At 64.2% G+C, this 22,148-nt stretch overlaps 3 protein-coding genes across 10 annotated transcripts; 2 read left to right on the plus strand and 1 right to left on the minus strand.

Moving 5' to 3' along the window:
* The first annotated feature begins 8,480 nt into the window (after positions 1–8,480).
* On the plus strand, positions 8,481–11,824 carry NAA80 (N-alpha-acetyltransferase 80, NatH catalytic subunit). Its single transcript, XM_063348013.1, has 3 exons — positions 8,481–8,796; positions 9,854–10,601; positions 11,708–11,824. The coding sequence occupies exons 1-2, from the start codon at positions 8,481–8,483 to the stop codon at positions 10,579–10,581; spliced, it is 1,044 nt and encodes a 347-aa protein (XP_063204083.1). The 3' UTR covers positions 10,582–10,601; positions 11,708–11,824.
* On the plus strand, positions 11,576–15,801 carry LOC134521489 (hyaluronidase-3-like). Of its 7 annotated transcripts, none has more exons than XM_063348006.1 (6): positions 11,576–12,637; positions 12,725–12,814; positions 13,777–13,891; positions 15,089–15,232; positions 15,316–15,525; positions 15,616–15,801. In XM_063348006.1, exons 1-6 carry the CDS (start codon positions 11,576–11,578, stop codon positions 15,750–15,752), a joined length of 1,758 nt encoding a protein of 585 aa, XP_063204076.1. In that variant the 3' UTR covers positions 15,753–15,801. The 7 variants fall into 7 exon arrangements, 6 of the variants coding, with proteins under 6 accessions (XP_063204076.1, XP_063204078.1, XP_063204074.1 ...); XM_063348008.1 differs by having other exon boundaries at positions 15,092–15,232; XM_063348004.1 differs by having other exon boundaries at positions 15,316–15,801.
* A 559-nt stretch (positions 15,802–16,360) lies between these two features.
* IFRD2 (interferon related developmental regulator 2) lies at positions 16,361–20,120 on the minus strand. 2 transcript variants are annotated; one of them, XM_063348011.1, is made up of 12 exons: positions 20,030–20,120; positions 19,570–19,686; positions 19,345–19,429; positions 19,087–19,211; positions 18,846–19,003; positions 18,565–18,615; positions 18,082–18,251; positions 17,862–17,967; positions 17,467–17,604; positions 17,188–17,316; positions 17,019–17,114; positions 16,361–16,873 (listed from the first exon to the last, which is right to left on the minus strand). In XM_063348011.1, the coding sequence occupies exons 1-12, from the start codon at positions 20,055–20,057 to the stop codon at positions 16,793–16,795; spliced, it is 1,284 nt and encodes a 427-aa protein (XP_063204081.1). In that variant the 5' UTR covers positions 20,058–20,120; the 3' UTR covers positions 16,361–16,792. The 2 variants fall into 2 exon arrangements, with proteins under 2 accessions (XP_063204081.1, XP_063204082.1); XM_063348012.1 differs by lacking the exon at positions 18,565–18,615.
* Between the last annotated feature and the right edge of the window lie 2,028 nt (positions 20,121–22,148).

Raw genomic sequence — 22,148 nt, forward strand, 5'->3', positions numbered from 1 at the left:
CCCAGGGCTGCGGGCTGGAGAGGGAGACCCTGCAGAGGGATGGGGGATGCTGCCAGGGCCAGGGTGTGCATCGGTGGGGCTCAGCACACCCACCACAGTCCTGCCACCATCATCCCCCCATGGCAGGAGGGGTGAGTCCATGTGGAGGGTTTGGCATGCAGCACAGCCAAGGGCAGCGATGGGGTCTGGGGGCGGTGGGGCAGAGCATCCCTCTTGCAGAGCACGGGGGCTGCAGTGGGAGGCACGAATAGAGGTGCCCGGTGCAGGGGGCATGGGGCTCTCCCCCACCCTTACATCTTCAAAGAGCGTCCGGAGCTTGTCAGCCAGCGCCAGGGCAGTGAGGCTGGACTCCTTCCTCTCCAGCAGACAGAGCATGTTGCCAAGCACGGGCAGGGCCACAGCGCTGGCATCACTGTCAGCATCCTGCAGCAGGTCCATGATGTGTGGCAGCAGGACCAGGGTTCTCCTTGCCTGTGGGAAACACACCACCTCCTTTTTTGTAAAGCAGCGACCAATCGCAGAGGGGAGAACACTCTCCAGGACCACTGGCCTCCCTGCTGGCTTCTCGGCAGGCAGCGTCGATTACAAACAGGGCTCACCGGCATAGCCATGAGAAGAGCAGGGTGCAGAGTGGGAGGACAGAGCTCTTTTCCAGCCCCTCGTCTGTCCTCTTCTCCACCAACCCCCCTGGGCAGGCTGGTGGGCAACTAGCACTGCCTGGAAAGCTGCCTGAGCTGTCAGCAGACCCCACCATGTCTGCTGTGTTTCACCCTGGGGCTCAGCACCCCACGGCCAGTCTCTGGAGACCCTGAGATGCTCAGGCTGGTGGCTCTGCTGCTGGCATTCCTGCTGGGACATCCTGACAGTGGGAGCCTGTTCCCACTGGCACTGCTGCCTCTCTCCTTGCATGGGGCAGAGGGCTGGGGAGGTGTGAGAGCTGCCAGCAGCCAGCTCAGCTCCTGATGCCCAGAAAAGACCAAGCCACCGCTGGGCTGCTGTCCCGGCTGTCCCAGCTGTCCCCTACTCACCGTGCTGGGCCTCTTGGTGAGCTTGAGGATGGCCCTGAGCACCAGGCTGGGCATCCCCAGGCACTGGCTCTGCAGATACATGGGGAAGATTTCCAGGGCACGGTCCACATCTTCACTGAGGCTGGTGCAGCCCAGCATCTGAAAAACATGCAGCGGGAGCTGGCGAGGTGCAGTGATGGCTCTGACCATCAGCTCTGGGCAAGGATGCCGGGACAAGACTAAGTCCAGACGGAGGTGGCAGGGATTGCAGAGTGGCCCCGTGCCCCACACCACACCACACTGGTTGCTCGCCTGCTCCTCCATGGTACCAGCTGGAGCCCACCCACTGCCCCAGCTCCTCCCGCAGTGGTGGGCATGGGAGAACTGAGCTTCAGAGGGAGCTTGGAGAGGTACCATCAGGCTCACCTCAGTGAGGAAGACCATGGCGACCATCTCCCAGGTATGGCCCTCCACACTGAGGAGCTCTGCCAGATGGCAGAAGATGGTGTAGCACAGGGGTCTTGGGGTCTCCATCATCTCCCTGCAGGGGGAAGGAGGCACTGTCAGGCCCAAGCCAGATGGGCACATCTCCCTGGGGTTTGCACCTGCCTGGACGTCACCAGTGTGGCCTGGGGTGCCTGGTCCCCAAGGTGGGGGGAGAAAAGGCTCTCACCTGGCCAAAATGCTCACTCCCATGAGGTGGGTGTGGGCTCTGAGCAGGGCATCCCAGCCACCCTGCGCCTCGATGGCCAGCACCTGCCTCTCAAAACCCATGACGCAGAGCAGCACTCTGATAGAATTCACTGCAGACCTGCACAAGGAGAAATGGCCAGCTCCCACCGGGATCCTCGTCTTGGCTCCAGGTGGCTGGTAGGGATGAGAGGCCAGGGATGGAACACCTGATGGGAGTGAGCTGATACTGTTGATGCTCCTTCCAGAAGATCTGCACCTCCTGCAGTGTCAGCTCCGTGGTGAATGACACTTGAAAAAGCAGTGCCAGGAAAAGCTGGGGGAAAATCGCATCCACCTCCCGCAAGCAAGTGGGCTGCAGAAGGATCTCGTTTATCGTCCTGGTTGCCTGCAGAAGACACCCAGACACTGAGATGTCCATGCGCCCCTGGGGAGGTCAAGGTTTGTGTTGGCCAGGGAAGGGGGGTGGGGGCTCCGGACAGCTGAGAGCAGCTCCAGAGGTCAGCAAGGCCTCATTCAGCAACTCACGGCCACGGAGAGGATGCGTGGGTTGTCCTTGGAGGAGGTGGAGGTCTTGCGCAGCGGCTGGTTCATCAGCATGCTGACCAGCTCCTGCAGCACCTTCTTCGCAGCCTGGGGCTTGGAGAACATTATCTTCCACATGGCCATGGCGACACTGTGGAGACCCGGGGCTCTGTCAGTGGGGACACCCTGGAGGATGGCCGGGCTGACATCCCTCAGGAGGGTGTTAGGGCCCCTCTCCCACTGTGAGAGGAGCCTCAAAGGCTGGTGGGTTCTGTACTGTGTGCACGTTGGGGAGCACTGCAGCAGGCTGGCCACGACCTCAGCGGGGTGTTTGTTCGTCAGCACCAGCAGGGCCCTGTTCAGGCTGTTGTGGGCTACCGCCGCCGTGATGGAGGGCAAGTTTCCATAGATGGTCCACACAATGGTCAGCACCTGGAGGGAAGACAGTGGGGATGTCAGCAGGGTGAGTGCGGCCATTTCCCCAGCTCCCACTGGGAGCTGCTTCTGTTCCTGTTGTGGTATGCCGGCTTGAGATTGCACCAGTGCTGGCCAGTGACCAGGGAGGAACGGTCCCCTGGTGGGCTGGAGCATCAGCTGTGCCACCCACGGGCTACTCACCTGCCTCGGCTGGAAGGCAGGGTCCTCCACAAGGATGTCCACCATGTAGGCGGCTGCGCTGATGCTGTAGATACTTGGGGATCTGAAGCTCTTGATGGCTATGAGGATGATGTCTACCTGGTCTGTGGGCTGGAGGTATTTCGTGAACTTCTGCAGGATGAAAGAAAAGAGGGGAGATTTGTCACCTAGAGCGTCACCCAGAGAATCTTGGCTGTGCAGTGAGAGCAGGATGCAGAGTCAGGCTGCGCCGGGGAGGAGACCGAAGGTGGGGGTCAGGGTCCCGCGGGGAACCGAAGCTCACTGGGGTTTGCCTAACCCCTGCTCAGGAACAGTGTGAGCCCCTGCCATCCCCATGCGTCAGATGTCCCTTCACTCATGCTGCCCCCCTGACCAGGAGCCGAAGGCCCTTCTTACCAAGAAGATTTTGATGGCACGGCCACTTCGCGAATGGTGCCAGGACTGCTTCCTTGGCCAGTCCTCCTGGAGCTTCAGCTGCCCTTTGTTGTGCAGCCTGGGACACCTGCCTGGGGAGGAACAAAACCGGGGTGCTCAGAGAGAGGGTGCAGAGCTGGAGATGCAGTCTGAGAGCACTGGGCAGAAAAGGCGCTGGCAAAGAAAGAGGGCACCAGGACAGGTCCAGGGAGCAGATACCCCAGGATGGCCCAGGGCTATTGTGAGCAGGAGTGATGGGAAATGGCTTTTCAGACTGCAGGAAGGTTGGTTCAGGCTTTCTCTTGTTAAGGAGAGTGGCCGCTGGCTGCCCATGCCTGAGGGGACCCCGCCTGACGCGGCTTCTCTTACTTAGCTGCTGCATGATGAAGGTGTGCAGGTGATGGAGAGCTTCTGCAGCCTCGTGGCGGGTCCCCCTGTCCTTGCAGGTGCAGCAGAGGGTGAGGTGCCCCACCAGCTTCCCCAGCATCACAAACTGATGTGTCTCGGAGCACTGATGTCCGGGGTCAGTGGCTTGTACAAAGCAGGGGCAGATCTGGGGGAAGAGAGGGAGCCCAGGCACAAGCTGAGCCCCAGCTGCTCCCAGGGCAGCCAGGCAGCAGCCCGGAGCAGGGCAGGACTGCTGGACCCGGGTTCCTAGGAGACAGCACGGACAGGACAGGGGCAGGACAAAGACCCCAGCTCCCAACCTCCTGCTGATTGGGTGCCCAGCTCCCCCAGGAGGTGCTGGGGCTCAGCGACACAGGGATGGGGGGACTGGGGCTGCCCAGAGTGGGAGCTTGGTACCTGTGGCAGGGAATAGGTGGTGATGAAGTTGGCCAGCCTGGCAATCCGCGCCATGGCCCTCTCCTCTACCACTTCTGGCTGGGAACTGGTGAAGGGCAGCAGGAGCTGGGAGGAGAAAAGCTGCTGGTATGCCAGGGAGGTGGCATGGCACAGCACAGCCGGGCTTGCTCCGGGGCCATGCCTGGGATGGGGCATGCGTGCTTCTTGCCCCTTGGCAGCAACCTGATGAAGCCAGGCAGGTCGCCGCATCCCTCTGCTGCTGCCTCTGCTGCGTTCTACTCACTCTCCCCCTAAAAACGTCCCTCCGCCCCCCATCCAAGGCTTTGACCACCTCTCTGGGAACCTGTGGTGGGGCCTGTGGGTTATGGCCTGTGGTGAAGCCGGAGGGGGAAAGCCCCAGGGCTGGGCTCCCCTTGCCAGACAGGCAGGTCCACCCGGGAGGGAGTGTGGGGCAGAAGGGGCAGTGGGGAAGGCTGCATGGTGGGCTGGGGTGGGAGGAGAAGGGGCTCTGGCAGCAGCCAGGAGGAAGGGGGCTGGTGGGGAGTCATGGCAGGGAAGGAGGGATGTTCCCTGGCTCCCTCCTTGCACCAGGTGCTGGGGGGGACACACACCGCTCAAGCTGGGGGGGGTTGCTGCCCATGGGCACCCTGTACCAAGGCCAGACCTGGAAGATGTTCTGCAGCTCCATGGTGCTGAGGGTGCCGGCGCTGCACACCAGCGACTGCAGCATGCTGTCCAATGCGGCCAGGGTCTGTGGGGGGCACACAGTGTTGTGGGCAGCCCTGGAAGCCTGGGCGGGGCAGGGGCAGCTGTGGCCCTTCGGTGCCCAGGAAAGGATCTCAGGGTGGGGGAGCGGCATACCTTGGAGTAGAGGTAAGCATTGGGGCCCTGGGTGTCCTGCGGGGGCAGGTGGAAGACGCTGCAGAAGCAGGTGTGGAGGATGCTGTTCTTCTTCTCCTGCAGAAGCAGCTTCACTCTACTGCAGGGACAGAGAGGTGCTCTTCAGACCCGGCAAGGAGGAGGCAGACCCCAGTGCTGGAAACCTGGGCTGATCCCCGTGCCGTCGGGGACACTTCAACCCCCCTGATGACACTGAGACTTGACTTTGCAGGGAAAATCCCAGGGCACCCCCTGCCCTGCTCCCTGCCTCCCTCTCAGACCTGGGACTGGGATGCCCCACCTGGACGGGTACTGTTGGGGCCACCCAGCAACAGGGCAGCCAAGCTGGGGGCTGAGGCAGGTACCTCATGGAGATGATGGCCAGCATGGCTTGCTGCCGCACTGTGGTGCTCAGCTGGTCAGGGGGCTCCTCTTGCAGCAGTGCCTGGGGAGCACAGGGTGGGGCAGGTCAGGACGGGGCAGTCTCCTTTGCCCAGCAAGAGCCTGCGGGGCTGTCAGAGCCCAGGTGCCCCAATCCTGGCACCCCCTTCCCACCCAGCACCCAGTGGTCCCAAGCCCGGTGGTGGGAAGGGCTGTGCCCATCACAGGGCCACAGGCTGGCTGAGGGACCTGCAAACCTCATTGGGTCCAAGCCCCGGCTCCATCTGGGCCACCCAGGTGGCTTTGGAGCATCTCCAAGGATGGAGTCCCAGAGCAGCACTCATCCCGGCCGAGCCTCCTCCTGCCGCTGCCCCCTGCCCCTGCCTCGGCCTGGCTGGCCGTCCCCTCACCTCGATGACCTCCACCACCTCCTGCTGGCAGAAGTAAAGCATGCTCCACTCGGTGGAGTCCATGCTGCTGGTGCTGCAGATGGTGCAGACGGAGGCCAGGAACTCCAGCTTCTGTGCCTCTTCCTGCCAGCCAGGAAGGGGACAGATGGGAAGACAAGCATCAGGGGGGACAGCACAGCCCCCAGCACCTTCTGAGCATGGGATGGGGGCAGGAAGACTGGCCAAGGGACATGGGTGCAGCCTTGTAGAAGTGGCCATGGGTACCTTTGGTCTGCTGCTGAGGGAGGCTCGGATGATGTCCAGGCTTTTCTTTTCCTCCCTGTACGCAGCCAAGGTGGAAGGGCACGGATCTGGGCAGGAGAGAGCAGGCAGGGCTGGGAGGGGCGGCAAGGGGCAGGGAACATCTGACTCCTCTGCCCAGCTCCTGGGGATGTCACCAGCCCTGGGCTCAAGGCTGGGACACTTGTGTCCCCTTTGCACCTCAGGGGCAAGGGCAAGATGCTGGAGGGCAGCACGGGGAGGAGATCCTGGTGTGCCCGGGTGAGGGACACGCTGGCACTGGGGATGCCATGTTGGGAGCCCTGATGGCAGCCTGGCTGGAGATGTGGGGCAGGGCAGGGCAGGGTGGGCAGCCCCCTGCCCCTAGTGCCCACACACTCACCCACAAGCAGCAGCTGGACCTCACACGTCTCATTGGGCTTCGCCCAGGAGCTGGGAGCTGGGCGGGCTCCTTCCTTCTCCTCCCAGGCCCGCCTGGGGCAGCTGGGGGGTCTCCTCTCCATCCTGCAGGAGGGAGGGAGGGATGGAAGGGGTGAGGGGAACAGGGACCACCCGGGGCTGATCTGTCAGGGCAGTGGAACAGCGGTGGTAACACTTGGGGAGCTCCTTGTTTCCACGCTGTCCCAACGCTGTCCTCCCAGACACTGTGGGGCCAGGGTTGGGTGACAATGATGTCACAAAGCACCCCAAAGTCACACCCCCAGCCCCCTTCTTCCCCAAGACCCCTCTTCTCACTGGGGGACAGGACTGATTCCCTCTTCCTCCTCTCCCATGATGGGGCTGGGGCTCATCTGTACTGGGGTTGTTCCTCTTGTTGCAGGGACCCCTCTGTCCCCCATCCCCTCTGTCCTGGAGCCTGATGCCACCCCTACAAGTGGCTGTGTTGAGCTGGGGAGCCGCCCCCAGCCCCACCAAGGCTCTTCCCTCTCCCACATGAGGCCATGGGGCTCCCCTCGCTCGAATGCTGGTGGCCACAGTGGGATGCTAGCAGCCCGCCCCTGCGCTCAGCCGCAGGGACCCACCACTGCTGGAGTTGGCCAGGTGCCCCGCTGTCCGGGCTTGAGCCACACAGGATTAATTTCTCTTTCAGTAACTTTACTTTTGAGTAATGCTAAGGGAAAACTGCATTTTTAGACTAGTGTCTGAATTTGTGAAAGTATTTACTTTATAGCCAGCTTTGGTGTGTGGCTGTCAAGGTCTTGGTGTTTTTGAGCTACCCAGGTGTGAGGAGGAGGAGGAGGACCCGAGCTGGGTCAGGTTTTGAAGGTTTCCTGAAGGGTTTTCTCTCTCTCCCTTGATGCTGCCATCCCCAGAACCCCTTGCCCTGCTGCTGGACCCCTGAGCCCGTCCCTTCCTCCCGAAGCTGCAGTGTCCCACATTTACTGTCACTGCTGGGTGCGCACAGCTTTCTGCTGGTGGGATGGGCTGGGTGTCCTCGTATATTTCATGCAGGTTTCGGGACCAATATTGGCTCTTTATGTCGATTATTTAGCCTTGTTCTATTAAACCCGTTTATACTTCAGCCCTCGGGTTTCCTTCTTTTTCCCCTTACAGGGCAGGGAGGGCTCACCAGGCGACAGAACAGTGTCTAAACGACATTAAGTCGCCGCGGCTCCTTCAAACCCCAACCCCTGGTTGCCGTTGCCGGGGCGGCAGGGCCGGGTTCCACCCGCCCTCGGCTGGTACCAGGGAGGGGGGACGCCCCCGCTCCCCCGCCCGTGCGGCCGCGGGTCGGCGGCGCCCCGGGGGCGGTGCGGCCGGGGACGGGGTGCGTGTGGCCGGGCGGGAGCGGGGCGAGAGGCCGGCTGGCGGCCGGGGACGGCGGGGCCCGCCACGACGGCGGTACCAGCCATCGCGCCCCGCGCCGCACTGCGCATGCGCACAGGCGGTGGGCGGGCCTCCGCCCGCCAGGGGGCGCGCTTCCTGCGGCCGGGGCGGAAGTGAGCGCTGGAGGGCGGAAGTGGCGCAGGCGGCGGGGCTGGCGGAGCGGTACGGGCGAGCCGGGCCGGGGAGCGGGGAGGGGAAAAGGGGAGGAAGAGAGGGGTCATGGTGGGTCAGTGGTGTGTGGGCGATGGGGTCAATGATGGGGTCCGGTGATGGGTCTTGGTGGGTCACTGCTGGGGTCAATGATGATGTCAATGGTGGGTCAATGATGGAGTCAGTGATGGAGTCAATGATGGGTCATGATGGGTCAGTGGTGGATCTTCCTGGGTCAGTGCTGGGGTCAATAGGTCGTTCAATGATGGGTCAGTGATGGGGTCAGTGATGAGTTTTGATGGGGTAGTGCTGGGTCAGTGCTGGGGTCAATGATGGGTCATGATGGATCGATGATAGGGTCAATGGTGGGTCAATGATGGGGTCAGTGATGGGACCAATGATGTGTCATGATGGGTCAGTGGTGGGGTCAATGATGGGTAGGTGATAGGTCAATGATGGGGTCAGTGATGGATCAGTGATGGATTGGGGTCCACGTGTTCAGGAGGTGCAGCCATGCAGTGGTGACAGTGATCAGCTGGGTCGTGCTGTTCAGGTTTGTGCACCACTTGTGGGTGCAGTGTTGTTTAGAGTGATGGAGGGGGTGCAGGCAGGGTGGGCACCCTGTGTGGGGGAGCAGTCTGGTTTGTGTGCTGGCGGGGGTGGGCCCTGGACAAACGTGTCATTCACACCAGGGAAGCAGAACCAGGCACTGCGGTTGGCCATGAGCCTGGGTTGCTTCCTGCCGCGCTACCGCGCAGACACTGAGAGCGCAGGAGCCGGCAGCAGCAGGCAGGGTGAGTGTGAGCATGGTGTGTATGAGCAGGGTGCGTGTGAGCAGGGTGTGTGGCAGGTACGGTGTGCAGCAGCGAGGGTGGGCAGCCCTGTACTCCTGGAGAGGGGCTGGAGAGGGGCAGGCATGGTGGGCAAACTGGGTACTGGGGTGGGGGAAGCTTGGCAGGGAGCTGCAGGCAGAAGCAGGCAGGAAGGCAGGTGTTGGGGGGCTTCTCCCTCCACTCAGGGCCCCCTCCGAGTGCAGAGGGGTGCTGGCAGGGTCCCAGCATGGGTTTGCTGGAGAGACAGAAGGAAAAGCTTCACCAGCCTGGGGGTGTCAGTGGGGCCTTGGGGTGCTGCCTGGCCTCTGAAGTGGGGGAGTGCAGGCTGTGCTGGGAGTCAGGGGTCTTGGAGCTGGGGGAGTGACTCTGGGTGGCACCCCAAGGGTGTGGGGGGCAGGGCTGGGCCCTCCACCCCCAGAGGGGGAAGCAGAGCAGTTTGCTCAACCCCAGCTTGTAAGCCAGCACGGCAGTTCCTCCTGCCTGCTGCCTGCGGCTTCTCCTTCTCAAGGGGAACAGCCACCAGGCCGGGAGAGGGATCCCCACCGCTCACTGGTTGCGGCAGAGGCTCCTGGTCCCTTGGGGGCTGGCATGGCCCCCTGAGCCCCTGCACTGGTGCGGCATGACTGGGATCTGCTCAGCTCCATGGTGCTGCAGCCCTCTCTCGCAGGTTGGGGACACATGCGTGACAAGCTGGCTGGTCTCAGGCAGGTGTTCAGGTGGCAGGAGCTGGTGGCAGGTCTGGGGAGGGGGCAAGGCCAGCCTTGTGCCTCCTGCCCCTGCCCCTCCACTGGCTCAGCGATGCCAGACCTGCCCGTGGGTCTCATGGCATGTGTGTCTGGAGCCGGCACCGTGTGCTGCTTTTCTGCCATGGTGCCATCATTCAACCTCGGACCTGCTGCTGACCCCCGTGATCCAATCCAGCTGTGCCACCAGGGAGTCACGCCTGTGCCGGGACTGAGGGAACACATGGTCTGTCCCCCGCCGCCTCTAAGCTGTCGCCTGCTTGGTCTCCCATCAGTGAGAAGAATGGGCTCTGTGTCGGAGGAGCTCAGCCTGGTCCCCCTGCACCAGAGGCCGGAGCTGCTGGAGGCCTGCGCCAAGCTGCTGGGCGAGGAGTGGGGGAAGAGCCGGGCGTCGCGGCTCCACACGCTCCAGCGCTCCTCAGATGCCTTCCCCGCCTGCCTGCTGCTGCTGCGGAGCCAGGGCCGCGCCGAGGGTCCTGCTGCCAGGGAGGGTCCCTGCCAGCTCGTGGGCCATGTCCGGCTCTCCCGTGTAGCTGGCCGTCCCCGCGACCTCTTCGTGGAGAGCGTGGTGGTGGCCCGGGCACTGCGGGGCCAGGGCTACGGGCGGCGGCTGATGGAGGCCACCGAGCGGTGGGCCCGGGCCCGGGGCTTCCACTGCCTGCACCTCACCACCCATGATAAGCAGCATTTCTACGCCCACCTGGGCTACGCCCTGGGCGAGCCGGTGCAGAGCGTGGCCTTCCTTAGCCCTGCCATACCTGCTGAGGTGCTGCGGCTCTTCTCCACCATTCCTGGCACTGCCACCGCCACCATCACCAGGCCAAGGGTGCCCTCCACCCCCCCGCCTCCCCTCCCGCCTCCTGCTGCCCCCCCGCCACCCCCACCGCCCACTGTAGTCTGGGCAAGGGGGGTGCTGGCCGAGAGCAGTGGAGAGAGCCTCCTGGAGACCCCCCACCGCGATGCCAAAGGGCTGCCCATCTTCTGGATGAAGAAGGACATATGAGGGGCTGGGACCCTGAGCCGGTGATTAAAAGTGGCACGGACGGGGGCTGCCTGCCCTGGCGCTGCCTGACTGCCTGCCGTTCTTTGGGACTGGCACCAGCTCCCCACTTTCCCCTGGCCCCGCTGCCGGCGTGAGGTGGTTCCCACACCCTGCCCTGTTCGGGCACGCTGGCTCCGCTCCCACCTGGCCCCCGGGTCACCTGGCCGGAGCCCTGGGACCACCAATGTGGCAGGGAGCCAGGCCCACCCCAGGCTGTGGGCTTGGGACTGGTCCCAGGAGCACCACCCAGTCCCACCAGTGCGACTCGCTAGGGGGCAGCTGGGGTTGACGGCATGCCGCGTCTGCCATTGCGGCTGAGCAGCCTGGGGAAACCGGGGCACACAATGGCTGGAGGGGCACTGTGGGGAGCAGGGCAGGACAGTGTGGGCTGCAAGGTCCCCTGCCTTGCACCATGACGGGGCCAGGTGGCCCGGCCCCCCCAGGCAGCTGGTGGCAGCAAGGGCCGGAGGCACCGTAGCGGGAAGGTCATGGAGAGCAGCTGGGCCCTGCGCCGGGGGGGATTAGCGCTGTCCTTGCTGTGTCACGCAGCCCTCGCGCCCATCCCCTTACTAATCCCCTTGCCCCAGGCGGCTGGCTGGCACCAGGCAGGGGCACCCGGCCCCCTCCAGCTCTTGCCTGAGCTGGGAGACACAGAGCTGCCCCTCTGGCTCCACCATGCATCTCGGGGGGCTCAGCCCTTTGTCAGGGTGCCTGGCATGGCTCGGCCCTGATACAAAATGGGGAAGAAGGGGTCACAGTGCCGGTCACCATGAGCTGGCGGGGAAACTGAGGCACAGGAGGTCAGCAGTTTGCAGTGCCACAGCAGAGTCATGCCATGGCTGGGGCCCTGGGCAGTGGGGCACAGCAGGCACAGGTGCCTGCTGGCAGCGGTGAGGCAGGAGGTGTCTGAAACACCCAAGTTTGCTGAATTCCGTGGGATTTTGGGGTGGGCAGCATGTGCCTGTGGGGCAGCCCAGCCCCCATGGCTGATCCCAGGGCACCACAGGCTGGGGTGGCAGCGCTGGCATGGCTGGGGTGCCTGCTGCACCCCACCACCTCATGTCCCACCGCTCTCCTTTCCCCACAGGGTGCCAGGCCCACGGGCAGCCGGCGACACAGGATGGTGCTGGCGCTGGTGCTGTGGGCCTGCCTGGTGCTGGCCACGGCCGGCGGGGAGAGCCCAGCACCGGAGCCCCTGGCAGGTGGCCAGCCCTTTGCCGTGGTGTGGAACATCCCCACCGGCCGCTGCCAGCGCCGCTTTGGTGTGGGGCTGCCCCTCGGTGACTATGGCATCATGGAGAACCAGGACAGCCACTTCGCCGGCCAGAACATCACCATCTTCTACAAGAACAAGTTTGGGCTGTACCCCTACCTGTCACGGCAGGGCGTCCCCCGCAATGGGGGCATCCCCCAGCGCATCCCCCTTGATGCCCACCTTGCCAGGGTGGCCAGGGACATTGACCACCTCCTGCGCCCCACTTTCCATGGCCTGGCCGTGGTGGACTGGGAGGAGTGGAGGCCCCTCTGGGCCCAAAACTGGGGGGCCAAGAGGATTTACCGGGTGGCCTCGGAGCAGTGGGTGCGGGACCGGCACGGCCTCCTGCCGGTGCAGCGGCGGCTAAAGCTGGCCCGGCAGGAGTTTGAGCAGGCGGCGCAGGCTCTGATGGAGGAGACGCTTCTGCTGGGCCGGACCCTGCGCCCGGGGGGACTTTGGGGTTTCTACCGCTTCCCTGACTGCTTCAACACCAACTGGGCCAAGGAGGCCAACTACACCGGGCAGTGCCGGCTGGTGGAGGTGCGGCGGAACAACCAGCTGGGCTGGCTCTGGGCTGCCTCCTCCGCCCTCTACCCCAGCATCTACCTGCCGCTGGCGCTGCCACCTGCCCTGCGCCGCCGGTACGTGCACCACCGCCTGCGCGAGGCCCTGCGGGTGGCCAACTTTGGGGCCAACGGCCTCCTGCCCGTGGTTGCCTACTCCCGCCTCTCCTTCCGCCGCTCACCCCAATTTCTGGAGCTGGTAAGTGCCACAGGCCTGGGGTGGTGGGCATGCCGGCGCATGTCTTGTGCCCCCCAGCTTGGTAATGTCTCTCTCTGTCCCCGGCAGGCTGACCTGGTGCACACCATCGGGGAGAGTGCAGCGCTGGGTGCAGCTGGACTTGTGCTCTGGGGAGACATGTCATACTCCCGCTCGGCTGTGAGTACGGCCCCTCGTTGCACCAGCACCAGAGCCGGCACGTGGTGGGCAGCAGGAGGTGGCACAGGCATGGGACATACGGGATGGCCACATCCCCTGTGCTCACCAGGGAAGGGTGGCCGGAGGGACCCCAGTGCCAGGGCGGGTTCTGACTGGTGCTTCCCCCCCCAGGAGAGCTGTGTCAGCCTGCGCCACTACCTTGTGTCCACCCTGGGTCCCTACGTGGCCAACGTGACGGCAGCAGCCTGGGAGTGCAGCTACGGGCAGTGCCATGGGCACGGGCGCTGCGTGCGCCGGCAGCCCCACGACCTGGGCAGCCTCCTGCACCTTGGCCCCGGCACCAGCCCGACGGCTGCTTTCCGCTGCCACTGCTACCGCGGCTGGGCCGGCGAGGGCTGTGCCCAGCGAGTCAAGCCCGGCCCTGCCACCTCCTGCCTATCGCCCACCCATGATCACAGCTTCTACGGGCACAACAACCTCCCGCCCGCTGACACCTGCCTACCACGGGGCACGTGGGGCTGGTGACCAGGGTCGGGGACCGCAATGGTCCCCAACCCCAGCAGCGCTGCTGCCTGGGGCTGCCTATGGTCTCGCTAACTTAAATAAATCCTTCTGGGACAGCTGTCCTTGCAGGTAAATCTGGGGGGGCTCCATGGTACCCGCAGGCTGGGCACAATTGCCATTGCTGCCAGGAGGCAGCAGAGACCCCAGTTTGGCTCCAGCTGGGCCCACCTGTGCCTCAGTTTCCCCATGCAGGCTCTGCCCTGCGGTCACCCCTATCCCATGGTGACCTGGCAGCCCCTTTACGCTGGGAAGGGGACACGGGGCACTGCCATAGGCTGCTCTCCCTTCGCCACACTGGCACCGTGCTGCCGGCAGCCCTGACCACGCCGCTGGTCCCCCTCCTCCCCACGGCTATTTTTACTCCCCCTCAACCGTGTTTCTCACTGTCCTATTTTAAGCGGCGCAGTTGGCACACTAGGATCCCAGTGCCCAGCTCCCGGGGGCCCCACACCGCTTTGCTGCCCACTCACGCCGCCCAGGCGCAGGGAGCCATGCCCAGGGAGGCTGGAGAAGGTAGGCTGGGGAGTGGGCTGGGGGCTGGCGGGGGCCCTGGCACCCCGGGGGGACCGGGTGGCACGGGGCGGCACAGGGCCGTGGGGTTGGGATGGAAACAGCGGCCAAACCCTGCCCTCCACTGCAGGGGCTGTGGGCAGAGATGCCTGCCCCAGGGAAGAAGGGGGTCTTGGAGGGCTGTGGGCGCAGGCAGCAGGGTTTGGGGAGGGGGCAGACAGGTGGCTGGCAGAGACCCCTGCACCAAACCTACATGGCCAGCAGTGCCCCCAACTGTGGGGAGCAGATGCAGGGGTGATGGGGGTACCCGTGGGTCAGCCCCCAGCCAAGGGCAGGGCCCTGGGGAGGCTCTGGGGGTACCCTGGGCACCAGCTGAGGACCCCCAGCCCTGATGCCTGCCAGCCCTGCTGGCGGCACGCACCACCCTGATGGCAGCGGTGCGGCGCCACACTGCCCTGCAACATGCTGCTGACCCCGGGAGGGATTGGGAGCGGGCACGGTGCCACTCTGCCCTGCTCCACTGCTGGCACAGCACCCGGGCCCTGCCCACTACTGAAAAACATGCAAACACCCAGAAAAAAATCCTTTCCCTCTGCCCCAGCGTAGGCATGGCCACTTCCCGGGAGGGTGACAGAGCCATGCCTGCTCCCCAAAAGCCCTCTTGCTCCCATGGGGAACATGCCCACCTGGATGGTGGACAGCAGGACCCCCTGGTACAGCATGTGCCCCACATCTCCATCCCTGCATCCCTAAGCAGCGCGTGAGCACGGTGCCCATGGGGCAAGCCAAGCCATGCCGCAGACCAGAGCCGGCACTGCCCTGGCCCTGCCCGACGGCTCCCAGCTGGCCCGGGGAGCCCCAGACAGCCCTGCGCTACCTGAGCTACCCAGGCTGGGGGGATGGCACATTCCTGCCCCCAAGCCAGGGCCAGATTCCAGCCCCACTAATGAGGTTCTGGGATCGTGGCCACCAGGTGCCCGCTAACTGCTCCGATGACAGCGTTGGGACTGGGGGGTTGCAGCCAGTGCTTGCCCGCCAGCAGCCGCAGGGCTGTGCCAAGGGAACACTGGCGTTGGCTGCCCACCCCAGCACAGCACAGGGCTGGAGTCAAAGCCAGGGTCAGCTCCAGGAGGGGTCTGGTCACCACAGGGGTGCCCAGGGCAGGCAGGGCCCACGCTCACGCTCTGCCTCTGCTCCCAGCAGACAGCATGGGAAAGGCCGAGGGTGCAGCGCCCGCAGAACCTGGGGACCCTGACAGCAACGAGCCTGGAACCATCAGCCTGCGCCCCGTGGAGTCCATCAGCGACCTGCACTGGGCCTCAGGCGGGCACAAGGGTGTAGAGGGTGAGAGCAGGGTCAGAGGGGCCCATGCCAGACCCGGCCATGCCTGGGGCTGGGCTCTGACTCCTTCTCTTCCTTGCCCACAGGCAACGGCCCGGCTCCCTCCCACAGCCTGCACCGGCTCCCACCTCGCCCCACGTCCCCCAGGCCCCTGCCACTCCTGCCCACCCTGCGCCCCATGCCCGCTGCTGGCCCCTGCCCCTGCCTTGGCCCCGGCCACCCCCTGCTCCTGGCCCTGCTGGGGCTCCTGGCACTGGCGAGCCTGGTCCTGGCCACGCTGGCCGTCTACTTGAGTGGTAGGTGGCACTGGGGGGGTGCGTGCACCAGGGGGACTGTGGGAGCGCCAGGCCACCCCTCCCCAGCGTGTCCCCATCCTCTCCCTGCAGTCCTGCAGAGCCAGTCGGTGCGGGCGCTGGCCCAGTGGCTAGAGAGCCAGGAGGACGCCGTGCGCCAGCTGCGGGTAGCCAGCAGGCAGCTCTGGGCTCGCCTCAACGCCAGTGCTGAGCCCGGTGGGCACCGCTGACCTGCTCCCGGCCCTGCCACGGGCACCGGGCCACCACAGCAAGGGGCACCGAAGGGCGGGAGGGGGGAGTGGGCAGCTCTACCCACGCCTCCATCCTGCTCAGACCTGGCAGCATTGCCGCACGGGGCGCAGGGGGTGGGGGGGACAATGCTGGCCCCCACCTGAAGCTGTGAGAGAAAGAATCAGGGCTGCAAGGACTGGCACACACCCCAGTGACAGCCCTTCCTCTTCACAACAAGGCACAAGGCACCCTCCAATTAGCCTTTTAATTACCTCCTGTAATCAAAGTCTTAGAAAACCACCACCATAGACACATTCCCAGAGTGACAAGCACTCCCAGCTGGCGTGGCCCCCTGCCTGCCCAGGCAGCGGCCCCTGAGGCTGCATGGGCAGCACCAGGACTCGCCCGCTGTGCCACCCCCCTGTAATTAATTTTCCACAAGAGGACTATTTCATATAAAGCATTTGGCTGGAAAAGGGCTCAGAGCGGGCAGCTGGCAGGGCTGGGCAGCGACTGCCACCCCACGCTGCTCTGCCACCACCCCTGGGTGCCAGACCGGCTGCGGGGAGGCAGGGGCTGTGCCCAGCGTGGTAAGGGGGAGCCGGGGGAGCACTCCTGCCCTAGGCACTGACACGAGGGCCAGCTGCCCTGCAGCCCTGCGTGGCTCTGCCCTCCCACCCAGCCCTTCAGGCTGTGCCAGGCCACCCCAGTGCCCCCATGGGACTGGGGAGGAGGGACATGAGCCCTGCCTGTGAAAGGGGCTGCAGGAGCCCTGTGAGACCCCCCTCCCACCGTGCCACACAGAGCCCCAGCCACAGAGTGGGCACACAGCAGCATGCCACCCCTCCCACTCTTCTTTTATCCTTCTTTTTTGTTTTTGGTTAAAAAAATAAAAGAGGGGGCAGCCCCTGGCGGGGCAGCTCCAGGCATTAAATACTCTGCTGTACATGAATAAAAGCCCGAGGGCTGGGGGCACCTGCCCCTCACAGTGCTGGGTCTGGAGTCCAGGTGGGCTGGGGGCTCTGCCCCCCTCTGCCCGTCACAGCACGTCCGCCCGCTTGTCCCGCACCCGGCTCCGGGCTTTCGTGCGGGCTTTGAAGGCAGCCGAGTTGTAGAGGTGCTGGGAGTGGAGGGAAGGAGATACGGGTTAGGGACTGCCCCTCTGCCCACCTCCCCACTGGTGCCCACCACACTCAGGCGCTTGGCTGAAGCCCACCGTGGCACGGGAGGGGACTGCGGGCACACACCTGTGTGGAGACACTCACCTTCTCGAAGCGGGAGACCTTGCTGGCTTTCAGAGCGGCCGCATCCAGCACCAAGGGGGGCCCGAGGCCGAAGATCTCCCGTAGCAGCTCGTTGTTCTGTGGAAGCAGGGGCCTGTCAGCACCCACTGGCACCAGCCCAGCACCCCCAGTGCAGCCGCCCAGACCCTACCTGGAGGTGGTGGCAGATACCGGAGCCCAGCACCTCTTTAAAGGCTTGGTAGGTCCTCTGGCGTGCCCAGCTGTCCAGGTACATGCACTCCAGGCCAAATCGGATCGTCTCCTCCTGGTACTCCCCGCTCTGAGTGGAGAGAGGAGCACCAGCAATAATCTGGGTGCCAGCCCTGTGCATCCCCTGGCTCTCACAGAGAGAGGGGGAATCGCCAGGCAGCTGGGCAGCAGCTGCACAGCCAGGGGTTCGGCAGGGAAGGGCACTGCCAGCCTCCGGTACCTCGATGAAGCGCAGGATGTCCCGGAAGATGGAGCGCTGCTTCCTTCGGTCTGTCTTGGCTCGGTACTTGTTACTCTCAGTAGCCAGAACCTTGAGTTGGGCACACAGGAACTCTGTATCTTGGTGGCACAAGTCTTCCTGCCAAAAAAACAGGGGGGTTTGAAGAGGATGCAGCTCTGAGCACTGCTCACCGCTGCCATCACCAGGACAGTGCTGGGGGATCACTGGGGCCAGACCCTCTGCCTGGGCACCCACTGGTGACACCAGCCTGGAGCGTCCCAATGACATCAGTGCCAGCTCAGCAGGGCAAGGGGAGGGTGCCCACGCCAGCAGCTCCCTGCTGCTCTGCTGCCTACCCACCCGCTACCACCTACCGCCGCAGTGCCCCGCCGTACCTCCATGTCCTGGGCCAGCTCGAAGACCAGTGCGATGGTTTCCCCGGCCAGGATGCGCAGCGCGACACTGCTGCTGGACAGCAGTGGGGGCAGCTTCAGCCAGCAACTGGGACAGGAAGGCAGGAGTGCAGTCAGGGGGGTCAGGTACCACTCCAGGGGCTCCCCCCTCTGCAGCTGTCTGCCCCATAGCAGCCCCTGCACCCCACCAAGCCCCACTCACTTGTCCAAGACACTCTTGATGTGGGAGGGGGGACAGATGGTGAGGAGCAGGGACCACGACTGGAGTGCGCTGCAGTGTAGAGGGCCATGCTGGGCGGGTGCTGAGCCCCCCTCGCCTGCACTGGGGGAGCTGAAAATGCCCTCCAAGCAGGACAGGCATGAGACCAGGTCCTGGAGGGGGGAAACCTGACCGTCAGACCACAGCTGCCAGGAAGTTGCTGAAGTGAAGCCGTGCACTGGGGACTGAAGGGGACCCATCCATCACAGGGGCACCAGGAGCTCTCCAGGGCAAGGGGGACTCCTCCACCCATGACACCCCATCTCTGCAAGGTGGGCGTCCCCACTCAGCTCAGCTCCATACTGCCCAGGGAAGGGGCCTGGACTGTCACTGATATCCCTGTGCCCCTTCCCCAGCTCAGCTCCAAGGTGCCCTGGCACCATAGGCCCTCTGGCAGGGGTACAGATGACACCCAGGCGCAGTTACCTTGAGGTCAGCCGCAGCAATGTAGCAACACATGCCCAGGGCCGTGGCACACTGGCGAGACACGTGGGGAAAAGGCAGTCAGAGGAGGCAGTGTTGGGCCAGATCCAGCACCCTCCCAAGGGGAAGCGGGGTCAGGGTGCCCCTGCTTTACCCCACAGCTCCCCACAGCACCCAATCCTGCTGCCCTCCCGTGACTGCAGGGGCCCCCAAGGCATCGCCTGGGCTCTCCCCACCACTGAGTTCCCCACCCCACACCCAAGAGGAAAGGGGCCAGGCCTTACGCTCTGCCGGGCGCCAGTGCTGGCCGTGCTGTCTGTCAGGACACTGACAAGCAGGGGCTTCAGGCTGCGAAACACCTCTTCCCCCTCCGGGCCAGAGCCCATCTGGAGGCAGAGGAGGGTGAGGACAGTGCCTGCCAGCGCCTGTTCCTCCCCTTTACCTGTGGGCAGCATGAGAGACCTCCCTTAGAGACTGGGCACCGGCCCTGCCACCCCCAGTCCCAGTGCCTGCCTGCGCCCAGACCTTTCTTGAGACACTTCTCCAGGCAGTCAGTGAGCGTGAGGCGGCGCTCCAGCAGGAACTCGGAGAGGGTTTTGGAGGAGAAGGCCAGGCGCAGACTCTGCAGTGCCGCCTGCCGTGTCTTGGCACTGCGAGAGACCACAGGAGGTCATGGGGTGGGGTGGCCCGGGACAAGGCATGGTCCTGCCTGTGGCTGGCAGTGACGGTAGGTACGGGGCAGCGGGCCAGGCATGCCCACGGGGGGTGACAGCCGCTCCTCACCTCTTGTCCAGGAGGTTGTCTACTTGCTCCTTCAGCCTGTCCTCCACCTCCTCCTCCTGGCCTTGCTCAGCCGCCGCCTCGCTCCCTGCCCGGGTGGCACCCACGTCACACCAGTGCCCGGGCGCGAAGGTTAGGGCAGGACCCACGGGTGGGGGACGCAGCAGCAGCACCGCCACTCGTGGGGGACACACAGAGGCAGACAGGGACGCAGCCCCTGGGGCTCACCTGCGGCCTCCTCGGCGGGGCTGGCCCCCTCGCTGGCGCTGCTGCAGTGGCTCAGCACCTCGCTGCCGGCCTCCTCATCGCTGGCGGGCGAGCCCGCCCGGGCGCTGCCGGGGACACCTGCGGATGGGGGCGGGGGGCGGCGACAGGCTCCTGTCAGTCCGGCCGCAGGGGGGAGAGGCGGCGCGGGCGTCACTAAGCCGGAGGCCCGAGGCCTACGCGGGCCATGGGGCCTGCGAGGGCTCTAAGGCCCGTGCGGGCCCCCGCGCCCCACTGCGGGAGGGCAGGACAGGACAGAGCAGGGCAGGGCGGTGCGGTGCGGTGCGGCCCGGCCCGGCCCGGCCCGGCGGCCCCCGCATCCCTGTAGCCCCGCTGCGGCCTCCCCGGTCCCTCCCGGCCCCTCCGCCCCCCACCCCGGGTCCACCGCCTTCCCGCCCTGCACCGCGCCCGGGCCCCCACTCACGGCGCGCGGCTCGGCGGGAGCGCGGCATGGCCGGCGCGCGCGGGCCACACACTCCGCCCCTGGCGGGAGGCACCGCCCCTGGGGCCGCCCACGGACACGCCCCCGCCACGCCCCAGCCGCGCGGCCCCCTGGGAGCGCCCGTCACCTTCTGCGCATGCGCCGTGTGGGGAGCGGGGGCCGGCGCTGCGTTCCTCTTCCTGTCTCGTCCCGGTCCGTCGCCCCGTCCCGGTTCCTCACCCCATCCCTGTCCCGACCTCGACCCTGTCCCGTGCCGGTTCCCGTCCCCATCCCTCACTCCGTCCCTGCTCCTGTCCCCGTCCCTGACCTGGGGAAGGAGTTATGTTCTCTCATCTCTTTCCCCCCGCAGCCCCCGGAGCAGCCGCCGGGACGGAGCTGAGCCCTGGAGCGTGGGGAGAGGTGGGTCGGGACCCCCAGAGCCCCTTTTGGGGTGGGGGGGGTGGCCTTTTTCCCCCTCCCGGGAGGGGGCTGAGTGCTGCTCCCTGGGTCCCCCCTGGACCCTCCCTAACCCTGGCTGGGTGAAGCCCCCTGCTTTGAACCCAGGGCTGTGGGGAATCCCCTTGGTGTGAGCCCCTGTGGAGTTATTACTAAAATGATCAAAAAATAAGAGCATTGTTCACATATTAAGGAAAGGTATAAAATCAAAACGTTTCTAGGGTAGAATATAGCTGTAGCTGGGATGGGAAGAATCTGTGATTCCCTGTACAATAGTGCTTGCAAAGCAACATGGGGGGCAAAGTGGAATGGAGAGTCCGCAGTCTCTTCCTGTGAAAATCCAGCAGATATGGGAACGGGATGGTCCTATGGAACAGATAAGCTGCATATTTACTACTCTGAGCCAACAGTCTGTCGAATTTTGATGAAATGCTGTCCTTTGTGCGAACTTTGCTCATTATGATGTCGTCATAATGCCAAAACACACCTCTGTCCCGAAGGCTACCCGCCTCCCAGGTGCGACCGCTCCTCCTGGAGTCTCTGCCCTGAATTTTTTGTAAACTCCACCTTTAAATGTGAGGCGAGAGAATTTTACACCAGTCATAATGAAGGTATTTATGACTAGAGTCACTCAAACTCCACCTTGAAGGTTAAAAATAGTATAAAAATAGCCCAAGAAAGGGGGGATATGAGGGAAGACACCATTGTGAACAAGTCAAGGAGGACTCCATCACAGACTGCCTTTGACTTCCAGGAACAGTCAACGGGCTGAGCCTTTCTTCTCCCTCGTAGGGACGACTGTGGGTAAGACTTGGACTATACCGCGTGCTTCGTCGGGAAACTTAGAAATCCCTATAGAGAGTCTTTTCCCTATATTTGTAGCCAGGCTGTATTGTTTATAACTTTGTTGTGTGTTTTGTGTAATTAACAAGACTTTTATTTGCACGTGCTTTGCAGACAGTGTATTTATCACCGGCAACCATAAAAACCTATATATCTGTTGCTTAAATAAACTGCACTAAGTAGCTGATTGTTTCGGTTTCTCATTGAACGTGGCCAAAGAGAGTGGCCGTGTTAGTTCATGAGCACGACTAGACTGAAGGTGCAGTCCACTATTAGTGTATCCAGATTGTAACAGCTGCATGTATTAAACGCGACTGGGCTGATCGTGGTGAATTGGGCATCCCTCAGAATTTAAACCCAGCCGCACCTGGCCTCCCACCTGGGTGAGGAGTGTTAGAACGCAAGGGGGTTTATTTTCTGCCAAAACCGTTTTGCCCGTTAACGCAACAGCCCCCTGTGCCCGGGGTGGGGGGGTCCCCACGGTGTTCCCCCCCTGCCACGCTGGGTGCAGGGAGACTCCAGGCACCCAGTGAGGGGGGATGACACTTTTTTATTTTCCAGGTGTTTGTGCCGGAGCAGCAACAGTGGCGGGTGCGCTATTGTCCCTGCAGGTGCGTGGGGCGCAGTCCTGGGCCCCCTTGCCCCAGGGTGCGGGGGGTCAGGGGAAGGGATTGGTGGCCAGTGAGGCGAGCTCGAGGAGGGGCTCGGTGGTGGGGCTGGCGCTGTGGTGGCCGTCCTGGAATTTGATGTGCAGTTCTGCGATGGGGGATGTTGGGAATCCGCTCGATGATGAAGGGGGTGGGCGCCTTCTGTGTCGGGGAGG

Source organism: Chroicocephalus ridibundus, chromosome 10 (genome assembly GCF_963924245.1).
Source record: "Chroicocephalus ridibundus chromosome 10, bChrRid1.1, whole genome shotgun sequence".
NCBI lineage: Eukaryota > Metazoa > Chordata > Aves > Charadriiformes > Laridae > Chroicocephalus > Chroicocephalus ridibundus.

What these genes read in the sequence shown, in the direction of transcription:
- LOC134521489 (XM_063348004.1), top strand. Translation starts at nt 11,576, where the DNA reads ATGTGCCTGTGGGGCAGCCCAGCCCCCATGGCTGATCCCAGGGCACCA. An exon ending in CACCCCAATTTCTGGAGCTG is followed by an intron (nt 12,638 to 12,724) that starts GTAAGTGCCACA and finishes TGTCCCCGGCAG; the next exon opens with GCTGACCTGGTGCACACCAT. An exon ending in CGGGCACAAGGGTGTAGAGG is followed by an intron (nt 15,233 to 15,315) that starts GTGAGAGCAGGG and finishes CCTTGCCCACAG; the next exon opens with GCAACGGCCCGGCTCCCTCC.
- IFRD2 (XM_063348011.1), bottom strand. Translation starts at nt 20,057, where the DNA reads ATGCCGCGCTCCCGCCGAGCCGCGCGCC. An exon ending in CTCCCGCCGAGCCGCGCGCC is followed by an intron (nt 19,687 to 20,029) that starts GTGAGTGGGGGC and finishes CCCCATCCGCAG; the next exon opens with GTGTCCCCGGCAGCGCCCGG. An exon ending in AGGTCTCCCGCTTCGAGAAG is followed by an intron (nt 16,874 to 17,018) that starts GTGAGTGTCTCC and finishes CTCCACTCCCAG; the next exon opens with CACCTCTACAACTCGGCTGC.
- NAA80 (XM_063348013.1), top strand. Translation starts at nt 8,481, where the DNA reads ATGGATTGGGGTCCACGTGTTCAGGAGGTGCAGCCATGCAGTGGTGAC. An exon ending in AGCCGGCAGCAGCAGGCAGG is followed by an intron (nt 8,797 to 9,853) that starts GTGAGTGTGAGC and finishes GTCTCCCATCAG; the next exon opens with TGAGAAGAATGGGCTCTGTG.